This window comes from Pomacea canaliculata, linkage group LG1, assembly GCF_003073045.1.
Source record: "Pomacea canaliculata isolate SZHN2017 linkage group LG1, ASM307304v1, whole genome shotgun sequence".
Taxonomy (NCBI): Eukaryota; Metazoa; Mollusca; class Gastropoda; order Architaenioglossa; family Ampullariidae; genus Pomacea; species Pomacea canaliculata.
In genome coordinates this window covers 21,345,031-21,372,168 of record NC_037590.1, presented here as the reverse complement: position 1 = coordinate 21,372,168, position 27,138 = coordinate 21,345,031, and the positions used below count along the sequence as shown (strand labels likewise).

The window sequence follows — 27,138 nt, the reverse complement described above, 5'->3', positions numbered from 1 at the left end:
TAACTTTTTGCGGGTGTGTCTCACGATACAAGTTCATAATTAAAGGAGGATGGACAACATATAAAAGGTTAATTTCCCTGTGAATAAAGATTGGCCAATGTAAAGTTTCCTAGATTAGGCACTAAACATTATCTTTCGACAGTGGAAGGTTTCTATTTCTGGGGGGAAATGTTCGCACTTTCGCATCATCTCAAATTACAACTAAGAAGCTCTCTATTCTTCATTTATGTTATAAATTTCTGGTGGAATTGTCAGCAAAATATACAAATTACGAAATGTTTCTTCTTTTGTAATATATTTTTTGTGAAATGTATACTTCCCTAGTGTCAAAGCAACAGTATAGACATTTTCCCACGAAAGCTTGCTGCCCCATAGTGATAGACACAACACTTTACTTGAGCAATTACCTACAGAGTTTTAAAGTTTACCGTTGTTAAAAGTCCGTTATGTTAGGGCTTCATGTCCATTTTCCAGTCATGGAAGACTGAACGGTTCACATCTGAACTGAGTGACTTCCACTTGCAGCAGTTCACGTTGACATCCAGGTCTAAAGGTCAAAGTACAAAATCAAGAAAGGAAGGAATGAAAAAGTCTGATTTGTTCGTTCCAGCGTCCAGGTCCCCCCTCCCGAAGCTCGCTGCTCGTCTACACCTGCAGGAGGATGGCCACGCCACCCAGGGTCCACTTGCTGGGCTTCTCTTGGTCTTGAGGTTGAAGGTCCAGACGAAGGTGGGTCCGCGCATCTTGGTCTTGTACACGGGACAATCGTAGATGTTGCGCAGGTCCTGGCGGTCCACTGGGATGGCGCGGATGAAGATGACTGGCATCAGAGGAGTCAGCTCCTTCAGGCGCGACTCTGCGATCATGCTGGTCTGCAAATCCCAGCGGGCACCTGCGAAAGTGGACAGATGAGGACAACACCTTGATTAGAAGGCCAACTACACCTCGTCCATCAAAAGGGTTAAGAAGGTAAGAACTTTAACACTTGTCGTCGTCGTCATCATCATCATCATCATCATCGTCATCATCATGGCTTGCCGTGATATAGCCAGAGAGGATAGATATAGAGGCTGCACTCTGGTAGCATTACGTTTCGAAGGGACGCAACTGCGTCACTACTTTTCTTAACAAGTAGTCTGTGTAAAGGAGTGCAGTATCTCTGATATCGCCTTAGTTGCTGGCTCGGCGTAAACCATCAATCCCCTAATAAAAGGGTGATTTTTCACTGCTCTGTTTGTAGTCTAGCGATCATAAGTGACGCATTATTCTTGTCATCAGGGCAAACTCCGAGCGATTAGAGGGAGATTACCCAGTAGGATAGGGGCTGCACCACAGACCCTGTTTGACTAACGACCTTCCTCAGGTGAACACACCTTCGCATCATTTACCTTAACTGCGTAGTAAAGTGGAAAATGAAAGGAGATGCTTGACTGCCGTTACAAATATGATTCACTTTGACTGATTTCATCAAAAACAATCAGTTGTTTTTTTATTGCCAGAACATCTTGGACAAACGTCACTTACTGAATACCTTCGCTTCCATTAACGAGACAGGAAAGAAAAAAAGTGTGTGTGTGTGGGGGGGGATATAACAGCTAGGTTCAGGAGCAATAAGTAATTTGTCATTTCTTTTGATGCATAATATGCTCCAAGATTTCAGATGGTAAACGGATCCTCTGGACGAATGACAGACGCAACACTCATGCAACCCGCCCCAGCACCGCTCCTGTCTGCTCTAGCGGCGCCTGGGTAAAATAAAAGCTCAGACCTGAACCGAACCCTCTTGTTATCTCTACATCACGCCTACCGTCCATGTACAGCCCGTGCACGTAGGCGCCCTCTCGCGGCGCCCCCGCCATTTCCTCGCGAGTCTTTTTGGTGACGTCACACTGCAGCACCATGCGGTCCAGCGGCCACTCGTTCTTGCGGGCCATCTGCTGCATGATGGCGGTCAGGAAGGACTGCGGGTTGAAGAAGCCGGCCAGCCACACGGCGGCAGGCAGGGAGAAGTCGCCGGTCCAGTTCTCCAGCTCCCGGATGCGCTGCAGCAGGTCGGCGAACCACATCCAGCGGGTACAGCGACGGGTAGGCCCGCTTATTCCACGTCTCCGGCACTTTGTCCATGAACAGCGCGTTGGACAGGTCCTCCATGTCCGAAGTGATTGTAAGCTCTCCCTGTCGCACACACAGTCAGCTTCAAGAGCTCTCGCACAAAGAAGTTAACAAAGATTAACAGGAATATACAGTGATACCTCGGTTCTCGAACGCCTTGACTTTCGACCAAATCGGTATTCGACCAGGAAATTCGAGAAAATTTTGTCTTGGAATTCGAACAAATATTGGAACTCGAACATCCGAACGTCCGAGATGAGCCGAGTTGGCCGAATGGCGTTCATTCTGCCCAGCGCACCTTGCTTACGTCATCAGTGACAATACCATCCCCTTCCCTCCTCCCTCCACATTCATTCCCTCCTGCATAAGTTTGGTACAGGTACAGTAAATGAAACACAATTTACTGTACTGTACAGTACATTTTTTTTGTTTTAATAAATACACTTTTATTTCTTATTTCTTGTTGAGACTCATGTTTTTCTACATATTGTATACAAGTTAGGCCAGTAAATAGGCATTTTCTGGGGCTTGGAACGAATTAATCCAGTTTCCATTATTTCCTTTGGGTTTCATTGCTTCGGTTCTCGAACAATTTGGTTCTCGACCGTCTTCCCGGAACGAATTATGTTCGAGAACCGAGGTATCACTGTATAATCAAGGGTGAGGGTATTTTGCTAGGGGCGCTGGATCATATTAAACTTGATATAAAAATTGAAAAAAACCCGGAGAAATAAGCCTTAACCATTTAGTAATCATGTCGGTAAATATTTCTCAGTCACATGGCATCATCACCCCGAGGTAAGCAGCAATACCTTGAGGCCCAGGGCCAGCTCCTTGAGGGAGCGGCGGATCTCTATGGTGAGCCCGTTCATCCTCTCACATTCCTGGAAAGCCACCACGACGTACGGCGTGCGTTCTTCCACCGGCACCTTGCCCATGAGCTCCTCCATCAAGAACGGATCCGGAAGTTTCTCCAAAAACTCGTCGAGGATGCTCTTGACCTGCGCACAAGACACAGCTGCGGCATGTTGTGTGCAGAGACCATACAAGGCAGGGTATGTCATTATTTGGGTGAGGTCCTTGAACGGTCAAAACTTGCAGAAGGACAGATTGAGTCAATTTTACCATCTGTAAACTCTTTGTTCGTTATGATAAATAAAGTGTTTCAGAAGCGTGTTGGCACTAAACTTCATAATAATTCATGTAAAGGCTGCAGACACTAGTCGCTGTATCTAGTTTATCGAGACAAAGTCTCTCGTCTCTTGCCTTTCTTACCTGCCTGTTTGTCAGACCAGCAGGTTGCTACATTTCTGGGGGCCAGTTGGTATTCTAATGCTTACTTAAGGTGCGTGTGGTGTTTTTTTGTTCATCTATAAAAAGTTGACACTAGCTGTCATTGGTCGTCGTCCATCGGGTACCCGTCCTGTTTGACTACCTTCTCCTCCTGGCTGACGGCACCCGCAGCGCCGGCTCCAGCGTTCCGCGGCTGCAGCTCGAAGACCACCTTGAACAGGTTCTCCGACAGCTGCGTCAGGAACTCGATCTCCGAGTTGGGGTGCAGACCGTACAGGACAGGGCTCTCGGGTGGCAGGTTCTCGTCCACGTAGGTGTGATAACCAACGTAGTCCAGATTTGGGGGCAAAGGGAAGTCGGGTGCAAGGAAGAGGTCTCCGTCCAGCTGTTGTCATAAACAGGGTATAGTGATGCTTCGTAAGAACTCTTGCATTTTGTGATACATATTAATGACATTTTTACTTGTAAAAATATTTCTGTTATATTTTTATACTATCCTAGCCCTTTGTTGCAGCAGGTGGACTCACCATGTTGTTCTGCATGAAGACCTCCAGGTAGGTCCGGCACAATCGCCGGTCCCAGTCGTCGGTGATGTGGCCACCGTACATGATCTCACCAAACAGGTAGCGCAGGTCTTCCCATGGCACCTTGCTGCTAGTCTCCAGGTAGTTGAACAGGACGCTGACACTGATGGTCAGGTCGCCCACGTTGAAGGGGTAGTTGCGGTTCCAGCCCTGGGGGCCGAACTTGCGCCGCTCGCACACCACAGCGTGGAAGTAGCAAAGAGAGAACAGGATGCTCTTGAACTCCAGCTCCTTCGAGCACATCTCCATCGTTTCCTTGGCGACAGAGAAAGGACACACAGTGAGCGGGGAGGCGTAAACAGGAGGTACGGGGACATTTGGAATGTGATGGCAAACGTCACAACTCGTCACTGAACACAGCAACCTTGTCATGTGAAAAGCATTTTTCTATCGTGTGTTCGCTCAGTCTGCAGTGGTCAGGTCTGACAGGGAGTGCGTGCGTCTTGTTCAACCTGCGAGAAGAGGTTGAGCGCCTTGTGGATGTTGGCAAACATTCCGGTGGGGGGCTCGTTGGTGATCTTAATGGCGGACTCGAGGATGCCCTGCGGAATGATGTGACCATCCGGTGAGGCCGACGGCTCGGCGCTGATGTACAGGCGATACCTGGGGTCGCTCTCAGCAGCGTATACCTCCATCATTTTCTCGAGTTTCGGCAGCCACCTGGCCACCAGGTGAACGTTCTGCAAACACGTTGAGAGTTCTCAGGCACGTGCATACCTCTTTGTTTCCGTTTTCAGACTTGCAACCAAACCAACTGATCACACATGAGACCTCCTGGTGAGTCTTAATACTTTGGATAACGATCTCCTTACCTTCAGCCCTCACCGAGAACGGTCTTCAGATGGACCAGAGATAAATACCCTGATAGGTGACGTCGCCAGCTCACCTGCAGCACCACCCACTGCCCTTCCTTGGCAGACCGCTCCATGGCCGCTTCGGCCACCACCTCCTGTCCTTGCCCTAAGGAGATGTTGTGAAAGTTTCCATCGCCGGTGGTGAAACCCAGTTTCTTCCCCAGGGCTTCCACGTCCTTCAGGGGATCCACTCCCGGCGACAGGATGAAGAAGACGGGAGTTGCCGGCCCAGACTCCTCGTAGGACACGGCGAACGGGAGCGAGTGATTCTCCACGAATCTCTTTCCCAGTTTTTCTTCAACAAAGCCACTGAGGGCAAAGGTCACAACGACACAGTTACGTCGAAACCAGGACAAAAACAGAATCATGATGGAGAGGATTTGCTTTCCTCTTTGAATTAGCCTTGGCTTTACACATGTCTGTAAACAATATTCAGCTATAAAGAATTATTATTTACTATTATTTATTTATATGTTTTAGAGAATACAATCATCTAAGAGTACAAACGAACCCTGAAATCTGGAAATCGAACAGCTCTGTGCTAAAAGGAAAGCTCAGGTGACAGGTTAGCAGGAGAAGACACCTGTCTGTTTACCTGACAGCGTAACACATTCGATCAGGTCGCATGCAGCGCATCATGCACAGCTTCTGCAGCGAGGTCTTGTTCTTCCATTCTTGGGGGAACTTCTCTCTCTCCGGCGTCTCGTGCTCCACGAACGTCTTCCAGCGCTTGGCGGAGCCTCGATGTCTTTGTCGAGGTTCCGGAACTCATCTTTGTCAGAGAGTCTGGCATGACAATAGGAAAACGTTTTCGGACAGGTGTCTGCCATGACAGTCGGGGAGCTTGAAGGCGTGTCAGTGACAGTGGTTGTAAGAAAGGTGTCGGTAAGCCAAAGAACGGTCTGCCCAGAGGGACGCATTGAATAAAGAACAAATTGAGCGATTATCAGGGAGGACATCTTGCCCTAAACCTTGTACACGATATGATCTGATTTGAAATGTACTTCTTCCTACGTTTTTTATGCTTCGTTTCCTCTCTACTCTCGATCTTTCTAAAATATGCCAAAAAAAAAAAAAATAAAATAAATAAATAAAATACGTTTTCTAAAAATATGTACATATTTATACACACTATATATATACACACACATGCACGCCCACGCTCGCAAGCACACACATTTGCATATCTTTCGAAAGAAGTCTATGCACAATATCTATCTTTGTTATTTTTTTTTTAACCAAACCTTTATGCCTCCCCAGGACAGGTGAGTTAAGAACTCTACAGGTGACTGCACGTTTGGATTGGCTGGGTAACGCAGGAGAAAATCCATCTCTACTGGATCAATGTCTTTTGTCATTAGCAGAATCTGACAAAAGTGAAATAATGCTCTTAAAATATTTAAAAGACAGATGATTTGAATTACCAGCTAATTATAGCATGAAAAATAATATTAATACCAGTGTTAGGATTTTCTTGCTGACATAGACAATGTTACATGATGAGATCAGAATACCGAGTCCAAACACAACCCAATGGCAGGAAGTAATCCAAACATGACTGCATTTTAAATAAAGGAAATGTTAATTAATTATTTATGCAAATGCTATCATCTCATCCCCACTTCATCATTTATTCCTTTCTTAAAAAGGACGCAGATTCGTTCTGCATGCTACGCGCAGTTCACGTGCTGGTGAGGTCAGAGACAGCGAGGTGGTGACAAGGGTTGTAACGGTATTGAGGGAGGACCTACTCAGAAAGTCTTTCCGATTAGAAAGGTTAGCAGGATGAACTCTACAAGGCAGACACGGTCTGAGGACAAACCTGAAAGGTCATGTGTGAAATGAAAATAAGCTTGTCCCTCTCAAAAAGGCCCCTGCTCGTGTAGATGAAGACGAGGAAAGTGATGCTGTCGATGAGATTCTTCACGCGCCCTTTGACTTCCTCAGCTGGCTCCGCTCGGTCAATGGCGTTGATGAACACGACACTGAATGCCTGTTGAGCAAAAAACAGTGAGTGTAGGGTATTATGTGGTGAGAGTGAGAGAGTGGTGTGAGAGAGAGAGTGTGAGAGAGAGTGTGAGAGAGTGAGAGAGAGAGAGAGAAAACAGACAAACAGATTTTGAAGAGGTCCTTTAACTATGTGCTTTAAAAATAACAACACAATTTTCACGAGACATCAAAGTCACAGGAAAGTATAATTTTGTTTTGAAAATGGTAGCATTACCTTTAGAGAGAACTGATACATTGGGTGGATTTTGTAGAGATCGTTCATGATGAAGTACAGGAGGGAAGCCCGAGCAGCCACCGGCCGGTAACCTTCTCTGGCCGTGTTGATCTCCACCTCCGTGACTTTCGCTTCCTCAGCTTTCACGGCGATCTCCGCGGCGGTCTTCTTGGTGATCTCCAGGTTCTCCACCAGCGCCGTGTCGCTGAGAATGTCCTCGCCTGCGGACGAGAGCCTCGCCAGCAAGTTATCCTCCAGTTCCTTCAGAGTGATCTTGAACTGGTTCTGCTGGCGGGTCAGCTCCGATTTTAGCGCCTCCAGGTCCGGCCGCTCCTTGGACACGACCGAGCCCAGCAGTTGGTCCTCCAGCCCCTCCCGTGTGACAGTAAAGTTGATGAGAGTGGTCTGCGCCTGCATCTCAGGCTTGTAGTGTGGGTTGGCCAGTTTGGTTTGTAGGATTAAGCGGAAGTTCTTGTTGTACTCCACCTCCTTGTCGCCCATCTTGATGGCACGGCCCTTCTTAATAGTGTTCCGGCCCAGTAGCGAGTCTAGCACGGGGTCCATGCCCTCGCCGATGTTCTCCAGTAGTACTACATCGCCGTTGGTCACAGCGCTCTCGATGATGTCCAAGTAGCCCTTGGCGCCGAGGCGCGTCACCTTCAGGTCTCGCCGTACCGCAGCTTGATCCACTTGATGCCCTGCAGCTGGGGGTCGATCATAAGCGGCCAGCGCTCGCAGCTGGTCAGGATGGTGGCGTTCTCGATGGACATGCGGTCTCCGGGTAGCCCCTCGTTGTTCCAGCCGGCGATCACCGCGTCGTCGATGAGCATGGTCAGCGGGTCCAGGCCTTCCGTCACGGGGATGATCTCGGAGTACTTGCGTATCGTGGGGAGCCAGTGGGTATCCATCAGGTCCAGGCGGTACTTCTTGGTGAAGGAGCCCACGTAGGAGATGAACGCCGTGATCAGCATGACGTCCCCTGGCAACATCCTCTTGTTGTTGCGTAACTGACCGATGGAGGCGTCCCAGCGCACATTCTCGGAGGCCAGGCCGCCCACCAGGCGGTTGGCCAGGGAGATCACATTGCCAGTGGCCTCAGCCTCCTGCTGGCACCGGATCTTTCTCGTTTGTAGCCCTCTCGAAGTCCGCCTGGCACGCGGCCAGAGTGGCCTGCAGACTCGCCACCTTGTCCTTGATCATCTTCAGCTTGTCCTGCGCCGCTTGCAGCTCGTCCGTGGCCACCTGCAGCGCGATGCGCTTGGGCTCCACGTCGCAGTAGATGTAGTAGTAGGTGACGATGTTGATAGCCCAAGAGCACAGACCTGCCGCGGCAGTGGACTTGGCGGCTATGAATTCCGGATTGAAGTCTGGGTCTGCCAAGTAAGGCTTTATGGCTTTCAGGCATTCTTCTGGGATATGGTCTTTGTCGTAGTTGATCAAATCGTACAGAAACTGGTCGACCTGAAAAATCATCAATCATTAATCAATCATCATCATCATCATCATCATCCCTTTCTTCCTTTTATTTTTTTATTTTTTTATTTTTCTCCATCTTAAGTCTGCATTTTAATTATCATTGTAATTATTATTGGGTTTTTTTCTTCCTTAGCTATATTAAATGTTGAGTGCACATTTGTAGAAAATCTTTAGCTTATCAGTCTATCTGAAATACTATCACACACTTCTCTGTTGAAGATCACGTCCCTAGCTCGACGCCTGCCCACCTCATATCCTTAGGTTCGTCGAATGATTTCTAATTAATTCAGATACCCTGCAGTGGCTCACCTTTCGACATGATAGTGGCCTTTGCATTTTTCCAACTCCGGTCCTTGGGCACTTTCCCTTTGGGCGCCAGCAGACACATCACTGCGGAGGTCACGTTCACCACAGCTGCTGGCGGGATCCAAAAGCTTTCATCTCCGTGAGATTGCTCTGACGAAATAGGAAACGAATTCATGTTTCATCATCTACACAACACTGTTTACACCTCCATCCAGCTCCATTCGTCTTTTTTCGCAGTGGAATCATGCCCAATCAGCTTCTTTTACTTGTTTCAAGCGTACAGTGGTAATTAGCTTCAGTGTGAAGGTTTGAGATGGGTAAGAAGGGGAAAGAGTACATAATTATACTGTACTTCCATTCCTACTTTCAAAAGACTATTGACAGAAAAACAAACATCAAAACAACGTCGAGACAAAGTAGTTGCAGAGAGGGGCAAAGAATACCTTGTTCAAGGTGTTCAAGGCAGCCTCGGCTGCAGCAAGGGCAGGCTCCGCCTTGGCCAGATCCCTGGCGCAGTCCTCTTGCTTGATCTGCACCTCCTTGGTGATGACCGACACCTTCTTCTCCTCCTCGTCGGCGATGGCCTTCTCTTTGCCGACCTTCTCTTTCTCGGCGCCCACCACTTGGATCAGTTTGTTGGCGTCCTCGTTCTTCTGGGCCACGACCACTTCCTGGGCGGCGAGCTTGTCCTTCAAGTCATCCACCTAAAGAAGGAAATGGGGCGTGTCACCAATGATTGCAACCGTCTGCTCAGCAGCCCGAGAATATGTAGCGAGAAAGATGTGGTTCATGTACAAGGTCCATTCACGTGGTTTTTTCTTAGGAAGGTTGAAAACAAGCGCGGTTATACAAGCTAACCACATGGGGATATTTAAAGCCTTTGAAGTTAATCTCCGGTCTCACATCAAACAAACAGATGCTACAGTTTCGCATACTAAGGAATCGATGTGTACTTTTATCACGGGGCAGAAAGTATAAAGACTTACAAGAAACAAAGACAAGAAGACTAAACGCTGTAATCATGTCTCGTATCACAGGAAGTCAAGTATTTAGCGAGAGAAGAACTCTTCATACAAACGACTGAACTGTGTTACCTGAGCCGCGGTACTCCTAAGCTTCTCCAAACCATTCTCCAGACGGGTGATGCTGCCCTGGAGGTCGACAAACTTCCTCTGAAGAAGGTTCTGGTACAGCGTGATCTGCTCCAGAAAGCTTTTGGGTGTCGTGTAGTTATAGCGCTTCTCCACTGCCATGTACTCCTGACTCAGCTCATTGACGGACGAGTGGACGAAGGACATGAATTTGGAGATGCAGGTTCTTGCATCAGGCTGCAGCAAACAAGGGTAGTCACACAGCTATGCTTCAGAAGGAGGTGGGGATGCAAGGTGTTAGCGGAAGATCTTTGTTGTCATGGATGAGGAACATTTATCTACTGGTAGATAATAGCTGAATTTAAAAGCATATTCTATAAATTGTCCACGAAAAAGTAGACGAAACTACAACCCAGTAGTCCGTTAAAAACCTCAATGGCACACAAGCATGAAATTTCTAAACCAATGGGTCAGACTTTTGAAAGTACGATCATACTAATACATACTCAATGTGCCAGCTGCACTGCTGAAAATGAAAGAAACGGGTAGGGACAGAATGTACCCCAAAGCTGAATCTAGACGAGCCTGGGGCCGACAGCTTTACCCACCGATAAATATTCGTTGTCTTCAAGGAAGCGGGCACTGACTGATATCAAGGCCTGCTCCGGCCACTCGTGGAACCAGTCGATGGACGTGCAGTTGGTAACAGCAGGGAACTTGCGGCTGCGTACCCGCAGGGTGTTTCCGACAGGTGAGAAGCACAGCACCACCTGCCGAGACAGAAGAGAACGTTTGGAGATATGTCATTGCTTTTACTGCAAGCTGTGTCGGAACGACAATGACAACATAACATCAGCAGCCTCACCTCCCTCCCTCAGGTTGAGACATTCCTTTCCGCTCGAAGCTCAGCATTCGAACTTTTAGACTGTGCATGAGAATTTCACATACCAAAAAGAGGCTGCCTGGTTCTTTTAACTGTTTAGGGCAATAGAAGAGCATCGTACCTTCAGCAGACGTCGCACTTTGTCGATGAAGAACGACCAGCAGTTCTCCCTCGTTTCGTCCATCCCTGCCTGCTTGACCTCAGACTTGACGCCGTTGAACACCTCTTCCATCTGGTCGTCGGTGAAGAGTCCCGGGATCTCGCCCGAGGCCAGAAGGTCGTTGATCAGAACCAGGAACTTCTCATCCGCCACTTGCGAGTCAGTCATCAGGAACATGATTCCCACGCTCTTGATCCCGGCCTTGCGGTACAGCTCGGCCAAGTCGAGCTTGAGGTCCGTTATGGAGTAGCCTTTGCGCAGAGTGATCTGAAAGACATCCAGGCTGCTGATGGAGGCGGACAGACGGGACAACGACTGCTTGCCGCTGCCGCCCACGCCGATCAGAAGAGCGTTGCCGCGCGGCGACTCCAGGATGCGATTGATGCGGCAAATGTGCATCATGGCGTCCTCGAAGAGTACGAGGTTCATGGCGGCGTTGAGCTCGTTGTAGTTGTCCAGGGCTTCTATCAGCACCTTGTTCAGGCTCTCCCAGTTCAGGACAGGCATGTACTTGGGGTCGCCGATGCCTAGAGCGAAGTGACAGTAGATGACGGGCTCCTTAAACACGACCTCTTCGTCTACATCCTAGTAACATTGCGAAAGAAGACATGTAGAAGAGCGAATATTTGCTGCCAAGCTTTCATTTTGGTGCAATTATAAAATAAACACCTTTGCAATAATTAGAACAACTGTTTTGGTTACTTATTGCTCTATCATCTATCTGAAGAGTAACATAATAAATAAATGAAGAAGAAATGATGACATTAATAGAAGAATAATAGTTATTCACTACGAACGCTGCCAGAGACATCTACAATTTATCGTTGAATTCATTAACCACCAAACACATCGCAACATTTGATGTAGCCAGTTGCAGTTCTAACCTCAAATGTCTTCTTGACGACGTCCTTGGCCGTTTTGTCGTACATGACGATGTCATCGAGGTCAACGAGCTTGTCTCGGTACACACGTGCGCTCTCGTGGAGCCAGAGCCGGACCAGCTCCCAGTGAGTCTTGGCGCAATCGGCGCCGCTGAAGAGGATGCCCTGCGGATAGTTTTCAAGAGACTTGAGGTCTGTGCTTGCCATGCATGCATGAGGGAACTACTTTAATGCCTTTCCCCACCTTCCCCATGAGCAGAGTACAGAGACGATGACGTGCACCCGGAGAAATAGCGGACAGACTCCGTGGGCTGCTGCGTCTACTTCACTAAATTTCGGACAGATTTGTGCAGGTTGCCATGTCTGCTTAGAATGTGCTGGAGAAATTTCCAGCGGATTCTAACGTCTACCTACCAAATGTTAGAGAGATATTTGGCGATAAGAAGATCCCGCTAGTTACCTGGAAAATGTTGGAGAGGTCTCGCAGGTTGAAGACGTAGTGGAACTTGATGGCGGTGGGCAGGAAAGAAGTAGCAATGCGGGTGTGCAGGTTGAGGGCGGCGCCGACCAGGTTGGTGGCGAACCTCTGCACCACGCCCTGGAAGTTGGCCAGCGCCATGTGCTGCGACAGGATGCTGGAGTAGATGGTCATCAGCGCTTCTTTGTTCGGGAAGTTCATGGCGAACACGCAGAAGTGACGCTGGGCAAATAAAATCAGATCCGTTTGGAAAAATGTTAGAATGTCTCACATCTGCACTGACACTGAGCTACAGCTTTAAAACTTAAACATTCTCTGTGATAAGGAAATGTAGAGGAAGAGGACAGAACGATGGCAACGACAACGAGAGGAGGAGGAGGAGGGCGCCTACTTGCAAGCGGGGGTCGATGGTGAAGGAGCCGGCGGTAGGGTTCATGCAGGCCACGTACTGCGTCTTGTGAATCTCCTTCAGGGAAAGCTTGACACGATCGTACCAGTGCTTGTGGTCGATGTGCTGGCGCATGAAGGTGTGCGGCTGTACCGTGAAATACTGGTCCACCTGCCGTCACAGTCCCACAGTAATCAATGTTCCAGTTCGCTGAACACACTTCAACACTTCATTTGAGCGATTAAATAACTGTCTAATCCCCTCTCACATTGTTTTCAGAGGCTTATTTAAAAAAACAACAAGTCAAAACATGCAAACGAAAGGCTGGCTCCTCACCTCTGGCATGTTCAGATCGTCAACAAAGTAGATCAGTCGTCTGGTTCCGGGCGGCCCATAATTCCTCCCTGCCTTTTTCTCCAGCGGCTTCTCCAGCACCAACTGCAGCAGCGCCGACGTGGTGTAGAAGTTGAAGGGGACGTTGGCGATCATGTACTCGTCCTTGTTCAGGCTGTTCAGCTTGTCTTGCATCAGTACGGTCTTGCCCGTCCCGGCGTTGCCCACCAGCATGACCGGCTGCTTCTTGGCGATCAGCATGTCCAGGAAGAAGCGCGTGCGAGTCGTCTCCGCCGTGTGGACCAACGTGGCCTGGAACACACAGGGCAGTGTGAGGACGCAGGGCATGGGGAGAAACGTATGAAGGGAAACAGTTACACCAGCTGAACATTGGTTTGGCATCGTGAAAGATGCAGGATAGCGTGAAGGACGTAGGGAGGGACAAGTAGGCGAAAAAAAATATATTCGAAGGGAGGGAAAAAAATCCAGGGCAACGCAAAAAGAGTAGACCTGGGCAAAACACGGAAGGCAGCCTGGAGAAGTTAGGGCGTGAAACTCGTCTGGCAACTTAAAACACAAAGGAGGCATAAAAAAAAACGAACGAAAGAAAAAGTATTCTTTATTCTGCCAATCAAAGGGATTTGAATAAGATGTATTTATTCTGTCAACATCTGGAATTGTTGGCTGTGAATGATACACTCGACAATGACCTCCTTCAAACAGCGCGAAGAACGTGACCCTATTAAGCGATTTTCCGCAAACAGAATTTTTAATTCTGCTTTGAAATGAAAAGAAATCCTTGCCTGAAGTGGTTCATCTGGATTGAACTCGAAATTGGGGACGAGTTTAGTCCAGGGCTCAAACTTCTTGCTCTCTGGGTCGATGTAGTAGTCAAAGACAGTGCCAGTGGACGGGAACTTCACTGCCTTCATCTCAGTCGTCCACCATTTGGTGAACTCGACCCGATGGTCTGTGAGCTGTCAAAGTGAAAAACAACAATTGTTTGTGATGTCGCCATCATTTGACCTCTTGGCAGCTAAATAGAAAAATTAATTGTCCTAAAAAAATCAGAAACACCTCTAGAATAATCATTTTCGTCCTTGTGGAGCGGTGCTTTCGGGTGCGTCACCGTAGCATGAAAAAAAAAAAGAGAATGAAAGATTATAGGATAGATGAGTAGCAAATAGTGCAAGAAGAAAGGAAGGGAGAAGGAAGTGAGAGAGAGAGAGCCGAAATTCCAAATTTTCAAATTCATTCATTCAAAAAGATAGCGATAATGGTCACAATGGAATCCAAAAATTTACTTGACAAAAATCATTTAGTAACTATTGGAGTCAATGTAATATCGCAACTAAGCTCGTGAGCCTCCGTCCCTTTCTTCCCTCCCTCTCACCTTTCCTTGAGAGCATATGTATGTGTGAATGTATGGAAACGAGGCTCACCTTTTTTTCCTCAAACTCTCTCTCCCCATTCTCCTTCTTCTCTACTCTCTTTATCGCTCTTATTCTTTTATTCTCTTTCTCTCCACTTCTCCTTCTCTCTCCATACTTCCCTTCTCTACCTCTCCCTTTTTCTCCCTCTTTCTCTCTCTCTCTCTTTTACTCTTTCAAGACAATGTTGACAAGCCCCAGTACCTGGTCTTGGAAGAGAACCCCACCAAAAGCCCAGATGCAGGCGAAGGTGAAGTAGAGCTCGTACAACTCTTTGGGAGAGTCTGGGTTGATGACTTCAGGCTTCAGGAGACACTCCAGCAAGTGGCACAGCATCTGCACGTGCGCGATCTCCACGATGGGGGTGATCTTCTTGAAGCGCACCTTGAGCACATCCAGCAGTATAGGCACGTACCTCTCGAACAGCACCGTCAGGTTGGCCTTCTCCGTCTGGACCTCGCGGCTCTCGATCCAGCTCTGAACGAATCTGCAGCAAGTTCAAGTACACTCTATCTACTTCGGAAATCTGAACGGCCCTACGGTAAGCAAGGAAGAGAAAACAGAACCTCAGAATCGGTGGAATTCAACTTAATGCTTGATTTATTACTTGCTCCTGGTAAGTTCAGAAGCAAGAGCGAGAACTCACGGGTTCCAGCCCAAGTCCGTGGTGTTGATGAAGAGGATGCCGGCGCGGGACACGGTTGCCGGGGTGGCCGTCTTGAGGTGGCTGATCTCGAACAGCAGTCTCATGGTCGGCGTCAGCGGGATGCGCTCGTTGCTGGCGAGGGTGAGGATCTTGTTGTCGTCCATGACGGTGTTCAGGGACTCGATCCACATGGGGTCGATGTCACCATCCAGAACAATCCACTTGGACCCGTCGCCCGTCATGTTGGCCAGGTCCCTCATGACCACCGCGAACAGGCCTGCAGCAGGACAGGCACAGTTAGCTCTCCACCAGCAGGGTTCAGCGGGAAAGGTAAAAAGGTCAAGAGTCCTAGGGGCCTAAGTGAACTGTAGCGAAGGCTTTTCGCTGGGTAAGGTCATATCTGATGTCGAAGGACTGCGGTTGATACACATGCTCTTATGCTTAAACATGGAAGTAGAAGTATGTATGAGTAATTTTGGCTTAAAACAACAAACTGTTATTACTAGTAGTAGTATATGAACTTCATACAGCTACATTAGTTATTCAGCAAGCAAGGCTGGGACCACGCACCATCTTTCCACTCGCGCGTGGCTGGGTTGATGATTCCAAACAGCTCGTCGTTGCTGACGGACTTGGGGTCCAGGATGACGCTCGTGGGCTTGCGGCCCAGGTTCTTGTAGGTGCGCTGTAGTGTCGTCCACACCTTGGACTTGCCGCAGCCCGCCGGCCCCAGCAAAAACACGGAGTGGCGCACCTCGAACAACTCCTGCAGCTGCACACACTACACAACGAAGGTCGGCGGTGACACCAGCTGCCGCCAGCTGCACGCTACACAACCAAAGTGGGGGGGGGGGAATGAATGGCTGACTACACTAGACAATCAAGTTCGCGGCTTACAGTAGTGTAACCATGTTACAGACAAAGTGGATGGTTTAACCAACTGCACAAGAAACCGACTATGAGTGAGAGGGTTCGACCCCGACCCCTGCTCCCCTTTCCCTCATTCCCACACGTGTTTAATGATAACCCAAAGTCTCGGAATCCCTCAAGGCGTTTCGTGCGATCCAAGCATAAAATCTGAAAAAGAAATATTAGAAATGAAACTATCTTCGACTGTGGTACTTCTTTTGAAGAGGTGCAAACATTTCCTAGAAGTTGGGGCATAGAAAAGGTTATAATCCATCGCTCCAAAGCATGCTGCAATAGTCTCACCCCCGACTACCTGCAGTCTTGGCAAAGTTCACCTTCAAGATAAAGTTGTCTTCCGGCTGCAGCGACACCTGCACCGTGGCCTTGTGAATATTCTTCTCCAATTCCAAGTCCCGCTTCCTGGGGACGTCAAGCGCCGGGAAGAGATCGCCGATGAGGCCCATGAAGACAGGCATGTCCTCCACCACGATCTTCGGCACGTTGAAGTCGCGGAGAGCTCGCATCAGCACCTGTAACAAAGAGTCAGCACCTGGGAAACAAAATATCAGCACCTGGGAAGCAAACATCCTCAGCTGTTAAATAAAGCTGTCCATTGTTGTCCATAATAGTACGGCTGAGGATAAAAGTAAGTGTGACAGCTATGTTTACCGAACAAGAAAGAGAACTGAAGCAAAAACCCGGGCTGAGGTCCTGTACCTGATCTTCTGGTCTCGCCCTGTCACCTCGCTTGAGGGCGCCGGCCACCACAAGTACAGACTTGATGGCGCGAAGGCCCCAGTCATAGTGGTCCTGCAGCAGATGACATGATAATATGTACACAAGGATGAATCAATGACTTCTTCTTTATTTCTCTGTCTGAACATCCCAAATTACCTGTCGTGCTAATGCTTTTGCTCCTCCAATTACGTCCACTAAGTTTAAATGAGAAATGTCTCAATATGCTTCATATGCTTGATGAGCACTTACATATATGAATATATAACATTGTGATTTGTGAAGCTTTGATATTAGGTATAATTGATTGCGATTACATTCATGGGTGTTCTTTACGTCTTTGAACGTTTCGGGAAGATTTCTTGAGTCAGCGAATGATAGTAAATGACTGTAAAGTCAGTGAATAAGCGAAGGAGAGGAGGGGAAGGGTAAGACAACAACCTGTTTGGACAGAAGTTCTTTGCACAGGCTGTACAGTGTGATAAATTTCCGAGCCAGCAAACGCGCCTCGATGAAACCTTCTGCCACAAGCATGATCTCGCAAATCAGCTCAAAGTCAGGAACCACCATTGCACACGGCCTGCATGGTAAATAAAAATAACATTAAGAATAATATCAAACCAAAAACCAACCATTTGTATAATGTTACCTTCGACACGTTGCAGCATGTTTAACTTAATCTCACATTTGAGGGAAGTCCATACCTGAACAAAGCCTTTAAATTCTCCGGTAACTCTGTCCTTCCCGCGTATCCAGGGTTCATGGTAATCCACAGTCCCACGGTGGGCTTGAGGGCGATTATTTCCCCATGAAGTTAAATTTAGACTTTTTATCTCGGATGGCGTCCTGGATGCTCTTGACTTGCACAGCGATGACAGACAGCACCTCCACGGCGATGCGGTTGAATTCATCAAAGCATCCCCAGGTTCCTGACTGAGCCAAGCCCTTGTAGATGTTGCCCACCGACTGCGAGGACACAGCATGAGGATCTGAGACAATAGTCCACAGCTCGTACACACGACATTACAACTCTTTCTTTCATTAGACAGCTTCGGAACTGTTCTCATGTTCTCTGATTGAGAACGTGCTACTGAGACTGATGATGCGTGGGATGGTGGACACAAGATAATTAAAGCATATAACTTGCGAGATGGTATTTTCCTGTTTATGTTAGTTTATGATAAACCATTAAATATCATTTAAACAATTAAACACATGCCTTAAACAATTTTGACTGAAGAAGCGTGGACCATCCCTTTTTATACAAATTCAAACTAGGAACATCTTTTTTTAAAATTGAAAATACACAGGAAAATACCATCTGGAAAGTTGCATGCTTACCTTAACCAAAAAAAATGTTCGTTGCCAAGTTCCACGAACGCGTGTATGAAGATAATGGCGCTCACACGTCTAGCAGGCGACTACGTCGTAGCACCGTAATCAAGTTTAACAACTTGTTAGGTAAATTACTGTATTATTATTATTAATTATTATTTATTAAGAAAGAATTGCTAGCATGCAAGTGCTGCTTTACCTTATAGTCCATCTGCTCAGAGCAGTTAAACACATAGACCATGATCCCCAAAGCACGTCCAAGATCCTTGGTAGTTTCTGTTTTACCCGTACCCGCAGGTCCTGCTGGTGCTCCACCCATGATGAGGTGCAAAGACTGTGTCAGTGTGATGTAGCATCTGTAAAAAGACCGATATTACTTCAGTCTGTTACTTCATTTGACTGTACGACATTAAATTGATGCAAATCTTTTCATGAAATTTATATGTGCTCATAAATCTTAAGAGCGTTGATTGTTACGATTCTGCTACTATAGATGACGTCTGTTGTTGATGGATAGGGTACCTGTCGGTCAAAGGTGTAATAACGAGGCGAGGGGTGTTGCCCAGGTACTCGTGCGAGTACAGGATCTGGGCATCGCAAATGTTGGCGAAGCAGTCTTGGACCTTGTCGTCCCAGCGATGGCGGAGCTGCGACAGCCACACGAAGGCCTGCGAGCTGTCCACCTTCTGCAGAATCATCTTGGCCACCACATCACGTGCGTGGACATCAATGGTGCACACGGTCATGATCTTCTGGCGGTCGCCTTTCGACAAATCCCCGATCAGCCGGTTGATGAGCGCGTTCAGCTGCTGGATCTGTTGAGTGGGAGTCAAAGGTCGCAGGTTATTTTGGGGTCGACTTGTTCAGTGTGTACTTAACGCGCGTATGTTTCGTAAATGTTAGATCGTCCTGTAGTGCTCATCTCTTTGTGGACTGTTTTGTTTGCCTGCCTTTTGTTCAGTGTCTGATGTTGATTTTCTGGGGTTCTGATACTGATTGACATCTTTAAAAATAATTATCCCCTGTTTGCTTATTTAACCAAAGTCGGGCTCACCGCGTCTTACAAAGAAGACAAATTGAAAATAAATGCTTAGAGTCATGAAATGATAACTCTATTATGCAAATATACATGAAGACCTATCAAAACACATGCACGCAATTTCTCATGCATATCTCGAGTGAAATAAAATTAAAATATCAATAAAAGCTCTTGCATAGGTGTTGTGAAACAGAATTATAAACAGAGCCAAGGAATGGACTGTATCTTTTCCCCTAACATTTCCCATCATTACTTTCTCGGATAATTACAAACTAAACTCCAATATTTTGTTCTTGATAGCAGATTTCCAGATGGAAGAAGTTGAGGGAGGGAACCTGTTTTTTGTTGTAATCCTTCATTGCATTTTCGAATCCCTCCTCAAGCCGCGCGAAGGCCTGGTTCACTTCTGTCGTCCACCAGATCTGGGTGCCACACAGCGCCACCTGGGCGGGGAAGTCAAACAGCCATTCGTCACGCGCCTTGTCCTCGTAGCAGACGATGGCTTCGGACATCTCGTGGCGAACTGTGATGATCATCACGTCCAGCACGTTGTTGAGCCAGTTCTCCACCTGTTGACATCACGCGCCAACCGTTAGCATCACACGTCACCCGTTAAAATCACACGTCACCCGTTAACATCACACGTCACCCGTTAACATCACACGTCACCCGTTAACATCACACGCCACCCGTTGATGATCCATTTCTCCACCTCCTTCAGCTACGGTATTGTTGTTTAAACCCGTTACATTATGGTAATACATTATCTTGGTTAGAACTAATTCTCCGGAAGTTTGCTGATGCTTTGCCTGACTGCTGTTATTTCGTGTAGCTAGAAGTTCAACTTACAATTGGATGTATTTAGCCGATAGGTCTAATGTTAATCCCTTCAGTCACTACAACGCATTTGGTCGGTGATGCGCAGCAAGGAGTACATAAAACCAACTTTGCCTCTTCAGCTCACCTGACCCTGGAGGTCGCAGGACTTTGCCAAGGCAACGTACTCTCCATCTTTGCTCCACATGCCATTGGCTGACTTCAGCTCGGTGCCCGCGGAATCTTTTTCCAGTTTCAGCTTGGCCAGGCTGTCGAAGAGTTTAGTCAGGTGCTTCATCACCTGTTAGCAGATCGAAAGAAACGGATGCTTTCCATGGAAACAGCGATGAGAGAACTTAGTCTGAATCTACTTCAAGTGAGAGAGCGGATAGAAGAGCGGTTAGAGCACTGGTGCGCTGGTTCGATACCCACGTGGCTTCTTTACATTGTCTATGAAGACATGAACAGGTGTTCCATGTTTTTAGGTGCGAATTATGTAACAAAACTAGACTTGCTCCCACGCCATGCCACTTGCATACACCAGTCTGTCAGCAATGCATTTCTTAGTTGAGGCACTCACACTCGGCGGGCTGTTGCCGTTGGACAGGATGTCCAGAAGATCAGCAGACGACACAAAGTAGAATCTTGGAAAAGCCAGGCGCTTGGTCTCCAGGTATTCGGCCAGAGCTTTCTCGCACTTGGCAAGCTCACCTTGCAGGTAGTCCAGCTTCTCGTAGAGGTTGGGTATGTTGGTGGCCTTCACCACGTTCTTCGTCTTCGTCACGCTCTTCACAATCTCCTGCGATCGCAAGCCATGAGTTCATGTTTTCTCTGTCGAAGACTTCACTGTATCTGACTAGTTTTTAAAAGTTCAAAGCATAGGAGGAGAATGACTGCTCCCCAGTGGGTGTTGCTGCTTTTTTTCGTGCCGCTGCTATCATCACGATGAAAGGTAGAAAGGGGACTCTGTCGTCAAACACCATTATTTTCAAAATCATTTTCCCCGGGAATATGTGCCTTGAAATTTATTTGCACCACTGAAAAATGGCAATCTGTATAACCTTCTGGGTGATACCATGAAAACACCAACGAAATCTGGAATGGACTTTTTTACAGTCTGTATTAACTATCTTTACTGCACAATAACCTTAATTATCTTAATTATTCTACCCCACCAATAGCATGATTCACAGTATCAGTTATTTTTTAATACTTCAGTGCATCACCATCTGCTTTAAGAATGCTCAATTCTCTAATAATAAGTTTCTTCTCAAATATCAGTAGGAAAAAATCAGTTGCCAAAAGGAGAAGGGAGACAATCTTCCACTTGGTAATATCTTCAGCCTTCAACTTTCAATGATCGTCTCCCATGAACCTTAGGTGTTCAAAAGCATAAGGAATACGTGCCAGGACAGTTCCAGGCAGCAAACATGCATTAGTAGGGTTCCACAGACAGCTTATAATAATAATTTTGAGTTCAAACATTTTGTCTTCTTTATTTCAGTGCAACGACATTTTGATGCATGCTGGGACGCAGAAAGAAGTTGAAAAAGCTTCCTCAGGACAAACTTACATGTTGTCCTTTATGCTGATTGTTTTTTTTCTAAAGAAAAAAAAAATACTAATTAAAATTGTTATACTATATCGCACTGGAAATCAATAAGAATCATAATCGATCGCGTTCAGTGAGTGAAAGCTTGAGAGTTTTATTCTGAACTCGTCAGACAAGGCGATTTCCGATTCACAAGATAAAATTGCATCCTTTGTACCCCTGGAGACCCCGTACCTTAAATTTCTTGTCAATCATTTCGAAGCGTGCAGAATCCTCGGGCAGCTGGTTGCGGATGTCCTCAGAGCCGATGAAGATGCTCTCCAGATGCTGCCAGGTGCGCTGCACTTCCATGTAAATGTTGACAACCTGGTCTGCGGTGGACAGTTTGATCTGCCACTGAGACACCTCCTTCAGGAAGAAAGCGATGTACTTGGACGCCATCATGTTCTGCACTTGGGACTGTAAGAAAACAATAATCTCTAAAAAAATTGTCAGCATTATTTTCCATTTTCCTTCCTTTTTAAAGTTGGAAAATTCTTTCCTTCAACTCGCAATCAACACCAAAAAAGTAAAAAAGCAAAAACAAATATCAATGCCATCAGGAAAAGAGCAGAGACAAATAGTGTTTCTGAGACAGTCCTTATCTATATCTGACCTGATTGTCCTCCAGGGTCTCAACCACCTCTTCACTGGCCCTCAGTAGGGTGATCCCAGTGCGAGGATGCTGGATGTGTTCGAACTCCATCTGCTTCCAGGTGACATCCAGCTCCCTCAGCAGTTTTTCCATGCTTGTCTCTTTGACAGCCTTGTCCACGATGGTTCGCACCTCTTCTTCGTACTTGTGTAGGTTTAGCTTCAGCAAGTCCATCAGCACAGTGTGCTCGTCCATGACGAAATGAACCTGAGGACCACAATCACAGCTCGCTTAGATACCTCGTCAACATCAAGCTCTGCCGAATGTTTAAGGACAGTGCTCAAAAAAGAGAACGTCTTCATTGTCGGTTGCAGTGGCAGGCAGTGTGTCACACACAAAATTGCCATCATCAGGTTTCGTCAGTACAGTACTGTGGGTGTCAGATGATCCCTTTGGTGGTACCCAAGACCCAGGAAGATCTGAACCAAAAAAGCAGGTATCGCATAGGATACAGAGAAGACACAATCATTAAAGATTCCGTCAGATGTTGTCTGTCTGTGAAATGCTTCCCAATGAGTGCCACCCTTTTCTTACCCTTGTGTGTTTATTTTTTTCTGACCTGCAGTAACAAACAATCAAAGAAAACCTAAAACTTGTTAAAAAAAATGCTTAAATGCACTGGGGAAGGGAATCAATGGTCTCAGAAATCCAATATACCGACCCCCGTGGCCTCCATGAGCTGCTGCCAGTGACGATCCCTGATAGATGGATTCTGCAGGTCACCCACGGCCTTGAGGGACGTGATCATGTTCTTGATGTCGTCCTCCATCACCGTATACACGTCCCACGCCCGCATCTCTTTGTCTAGAGCGCGGATGTCCTTCGCAAACTTCTTACAGTCCATGTCCATCTGCTCCACGTTGATGTCCTTCCATGGGGTGGACCTCCACTCGTCGAAGGAAGAGCTGACGACGTAGACGTGGTCCCACAGCTGCTTGACAAACCGGATCTCCTTGCGGCAGAACCTGAGCTGCTTGTACTCGGGAACGGCCACGGCGAACAGATGCCCAGCCTCCCCTAGTGCAGTCATTTCTGCCTCCAGTTCCTCGATCTCGACGTTTATCTTAAGAACAGAGAAACATTTGCTGGTGACTCTCTGTCCCAATAGTCGTTACTACACCGCAGTGGTCGGTCGTTGCAGTGCAATTCGTGGAACAGGAGGAAAATTGTGATGAAGGCTACAGATTTCATTTTCGTCAATGAAACGAAGTAAAGCAGAAAAACTATAAAAGTTCTCAGCAAAGATTTAATTCCTCTTGCCATCCTTCCGTTTATGTATCTACCATCTTTGTATCATCTATATATCTGTCTGTTTGCCTGACTGTGTGTTCCCTAGTACCTGGTCGAGCAGATCGTAGGGTTTCTTGCAGGAGGAACGGAAGAACTCGAGGCCACGGAACTTCTCGCGGTACTTGTGCTGCGTGACGTCGAAGGCCGCCACCCGGCGCTGGATGTTCATCACCTCGTTGGCTTGTATGGGCGCTATGGCCTGCTTGGTCGTGATGGAAGCCTTCTTGGTGTTCGCCCACATTTCGGGCAGAGTCTGCAGAGAGAACAGAGCATATTCGGATGTTTGAATTGTAACAATATCTTACTTTGAAGCCAGGAATTACTTGAACCTATTCATCCTACTCTAGATACATTTCCACACACCAGGAGATTCCAATAATGGTCAACTCGTTAACCGTAACTTGATCTTTTTGTAAACAGCTTCCTACAGGACATTTATTATTATCTGAAACAAAGTGCTGAAACAAAGTTTGACCCTTCAGTGATACCTGAAGCTGTAAGAAAACGTTTTCTGGCATTTCCTGATTGTAGGTCTTCAACAATTCAATCTTCTGTTTCAGCGGTTCGAACATCTCGTCTGTTTCCGCCATGCGCTCACGCACTTCTCCTAGGAAGCCCATGACTTTCACCAGACTGTCGTAGTCTCCTTCCTTCACTTCCCGCCAGACCCACTTCAGCCCTTTTAATGAAGTCTTCCAGTCCTTGCAGGCTGAAAAAAAAACCATGGCATAGCCGTGAACGAAAGCAGATATATCGCTTACATGCAACAAAAGAGGCTACACTTTTAAGAAACACAAAACAGGGACAAAAACAAAGAAAACAAACAAAAACACTAATAAAGTAGAAAGAAGGAAGAAAGAATGGGTATCACGTGGTCTGAAGCTGTCGTTTAAGTGCTTGTTGTAGGTCTAACAAGGTAGTGTCAGTTTTTCTCGTTATCGGTAAATCACAAATAATGAGAGAAAAGTATCAAGGATCGACTAATCGGTATTTGTTTTCCTTTACCTGTGCACGCTACCATGCTAGATAAGCAGATGGAGATGATGAAGTTTTTACAAGCGATCCCTTGGCTTGGAGCTATAATCACTTTTACCGACTCACCTGTTCTTCACGTTGTCTATCAGATGTTGTTTGAACATGAAGCTCCATGTTTTGATGGTGTTAATGAGACCTTGCTTGAATGGTTCGGAGTAGATGAGAAACCAGCTGTCGATTAACTTCTTGCCCTCAATATTTTGAGCATCCAGATAAATCTTCTCATAGGAGTCGATCTAGGAACAAAATGCATCTGGGAATACATCACTGTTGTGTAGAACAATAGTTTACAATCGAGCTCACTTATAATTTTAATCAAAGACATTAATTAAAACACCGATATTGCTCAGATTGTGGACAAAAGGAGGATATGGAGAACTCTTCCTTCAAGTGGAAAGAGACGTGGCGAGAACTAGTGATGACTAACGAAGAGAGACAAGGGAGCTGAACGGAAACTCATTACACCACTGACAGCTCTGGATGTCATTACATTCCCCTACAACACGTCCTCCTATTCCCTTCTCTTCCCCAACACCCTTACCTGCAAAAAGGGCGGTCCGTTGGTGCAACGGTTCGCGCCTGTCACCAAGACAGTGAGGGTTGGCTGTCCTGGGTTCAGCTCTCGTCTCGGGCACGCTGTTCTTTCTCTGCCTGTGACATCTGTTTACAGGGCTGGGCTGCCTTGCCGTCATATACCCTTATTCCCCCCGATTCCCCATCCCCACTTGTGTACAAATGGTGTTTTGAAGTATCACCTCGTCGGAGTGGAAATTCGCTGTTCATTGAGTCACAAACCTCACTAAAGTCTTTCTTATCCTTTACAGAATGAGCTTACCTGACCTTTAAACTGTTCCAGAGTGGGTGGATTCTCGGGTATGGCGGTTTCTGCCTCCAGCTCGTAGTGGGTGACTTGGCGGCCGTACAGCAGAAACATTCGCATGAACTGGTCGCGGTCGTCGACCCACAGATACGCGTAGTCGTTGAACGAGTGTTTGTACTCGTTGGCCTGGTGCATGACGCTCTGACTCCTCTCCATCAGCTCTTCGCGCATGGTGTTGAGGTCCTCCATTTCATCCATTTCATTCTGTCATCAAGAACGAACAAAGATGACATCTGGGCTGAAACTGTGCCTACCATCTGTTTTTAAAAGCTTTGATGGCCTGTGTCCGAGGCTTTCTTGTCCCGATGTGATAACCATACCAACCAAGAATGTCTCCCCGGTCTTCCTACGCTGACCTTTTTATTTTTTTATTCTTTTTGTCTCATTCATTTAGAGCTAAACAAAATTCAAAGAGTTTAAGATTTGTATGTGTGTGTGGATTGCAAAGATTCCAGCCATATTTAAAGACATCTCTTAAACTGACGTCTGAGATTCTTTCCTTCCACTTTTCTCTCGGTACTGAATCTGTTTTTTTCTGACTAGTCTGTTCTTTGTTTTCCTTTACCTGTTTATTTTATTTTTTACTATCATGCCTTGTTGTCCGGTTTGAGGAACGGCTGTCGTTATTTTTTTTTCCTTCTATTTCTTAAAGTAATGGCCATTTGAGAACACGGGTGTGCGCTGTATTCAAATACAGGTAGTCCTCGACTTACGACGTTGATCCGTTCCTAACGCGGCGTCGTAAACCGAATTTCGACGTAAGTCGGATCCTACGTTCATACTGTACTGTACCATCATAATAACAGTACAGTACTACAAACACTTAGCCTATCCAACATCTATCCTAACACAGTACGCTACATAATTATCAATAAACATAAGTACAGTAAAATATTGTAGTACAGTACGTTTAATAATGAAATACTGTACTGTAAGTGCTGTAACAGTAATAAACAGTGTTAGGTTAGGCAGACGTTTCCACAACAAGCCTGTCTCATCCACGTTGAACACTTGTTGAGCACAGTAACCACTCTCCTCAATTATCTTAGCCAATGCATTAGGAAACTCAGTTGCTGCTTTCTCATCAGCACTAGCAGCTTCACCTTGCACTTTAATGTTCTGGAAATTGGCACGATCCTTAAACCTCATAAACCAACCCCTACTCGCCACAAATTCTTCACTTTCCCTTCCTTCCCCCTTTTCTCTTTTCAACGCCTCAAACAGTCACCTAGCCTTCTCCTGAATAACCATAAAACTCACAGGGATACGGCGTTGATTTTGGTCTTCCAACCAAAGCGCCAATAATCTTTCCATCTCAGTAATAAGCTCACTACGTTGCTTTGTTATCACTGTCGCTGTCAGTGGGAATGAGTGTCGTAAGCACGAAACGACGTAACTCGAGACCGTCGTAACCTGAAGACTACCTGTACTCGATTGCTGCTCTACTAGCGGATTATTCTGGAAGAGGTGGTTGGCTGTTGGCTGGCGAGGCCTTATAGTCTGTCATTATACAAGTAACGCCGTTGTCAGTGGTGGTACCTCGTAAGACTTTCCACTCCGCAGCGACAACCGGGGTACGTGTGACGCCTGCTTGTACACATCATTCATCAGTCCTTCTATCAACTTCATGAGGCTGTCGCTGACACCGTACTCCATTGCAGGTGAGAAGACAATTTCCGGCACCTGCATCATCATCATCATCATCATCATCATC

At 46.8% G+C, this 27,138-nt stretch overlaps 1 protein-coding gene across 1 annotated transcript in view; it reads right to left on the bottom strand.

The window, feature by feature from the left end:
• Window positions 1–52: 52 nt before the first annotated feature.
• The window catches only part of LOC112570173 (dynein beta chain, ciliary-like), a 35,075-nt gene continuing 7,989 nt past the window's right edge, over window positions 53–27,138 (bottom strand). The window contains 49 exon segments of the mRNA XM_025248480.1: window positions 53–704; window positions 707–892; window positions 1,808–2,067; window positions 2,069–2,175; window positions 2,925–3,113; window positions 3,548–3,790; window positions 3,933–4,244; window positions 4,442–4,669; window positions 4,876–5,152; window positions 5,439–5,586; window positions 5,589–5,629; window positions 6,083–6,210; window positions 6,666–6,836; window positions 7,068–7,735; window positions 7,738–8,188; window positions 8,190–8,530; window positions 8,856–8,969; window positions 8,972–8,999; window positions 9,293–9,553; window positions 9,944–10,177; window positions 10,549–10,710; window positions 10,945–11,568; window positions 11,868–12,029; window positions 12,325–12,564; window positions 12,734–12,901; window positions 13,067–13,375; window positions 13,867–14,040; window positions 14,698–14,980; window positions 15,140–15,416; window positions 15,710–15,920; window positions 16,384–16,578; window positions 16,766–16,858; window positions 17,225–17,363; window positions 17,488–17,584; window positions 17,587–17,749; window positions 18,318–18,474; window positions 18,641–18,933; window positions 19,493–19,726; window positions 20,122–20,274; window positions 20,554–20,772; window positions 21,760–21,984; window positions 22,181–22,426; window positions 22,881–23,282; window positions 23,559–23,762; window positions 23,998–24,172; window positions 24,174–24,218; window positions 24,611–24,780; window positions 25,380–25,628; window positions 26,964–27,107. Of these exon segments, the coding sequence (XP_025104265.1) occupies window positions 646–704; window positions 707–892; window positions 1,808–2,067; window positions 2,069–2,175; window positions 2,925–3,113; window positions 3,548–3,790; window positions 3,933–4,244; window positions 4,442–4,669; window positions 4,876–5,152; window positions 5,439–5,586; window positions 5,589–5,629; window positions 6,083–6,210; window positions 6,666–6,836; window positions 7,068–7,735; window positions 7,738–8,188; window positions 8,190–8,530; window positions 8,856–8,969; window positions 8,972–8,999; window positions 9,293–9,553; window positions 9,944–10,177; window positions 10,549–10,710; window positions 10,945–11,568; window positions 11,868–12,029; window positions 12,325–12,564; window positions 12,734–12,901; window positions 13,067–13,375; window positions 13,867–14,040; window positions 14,698–14,980; window positions 15,140–15,416; window positions 15,710–15,920; window positions 16,384–16,578; window positions 16,766–16,858; window positions 17,225–17,363; window positions 17,488–17,584; window positions 17,587–17,749; window positions 18,318–18,474; window positions 18,641–18,933; window positions 19,493–19,726; window positions 20,122–20,274; window positions 20,554–20,772; window positions 21,760–21,984; window positions 22,181–22,426; window positions 22,881–23,282; window positions 23,559–23,762; window positions 23,998–24,172; window positions 24,174–24,218; window positions 24,611–24,780; window positions 25,380–25,628; window positions 26,964–27,107 (10,659 nt within the window). The 3' untranslated portion in view covers window positions 53–645.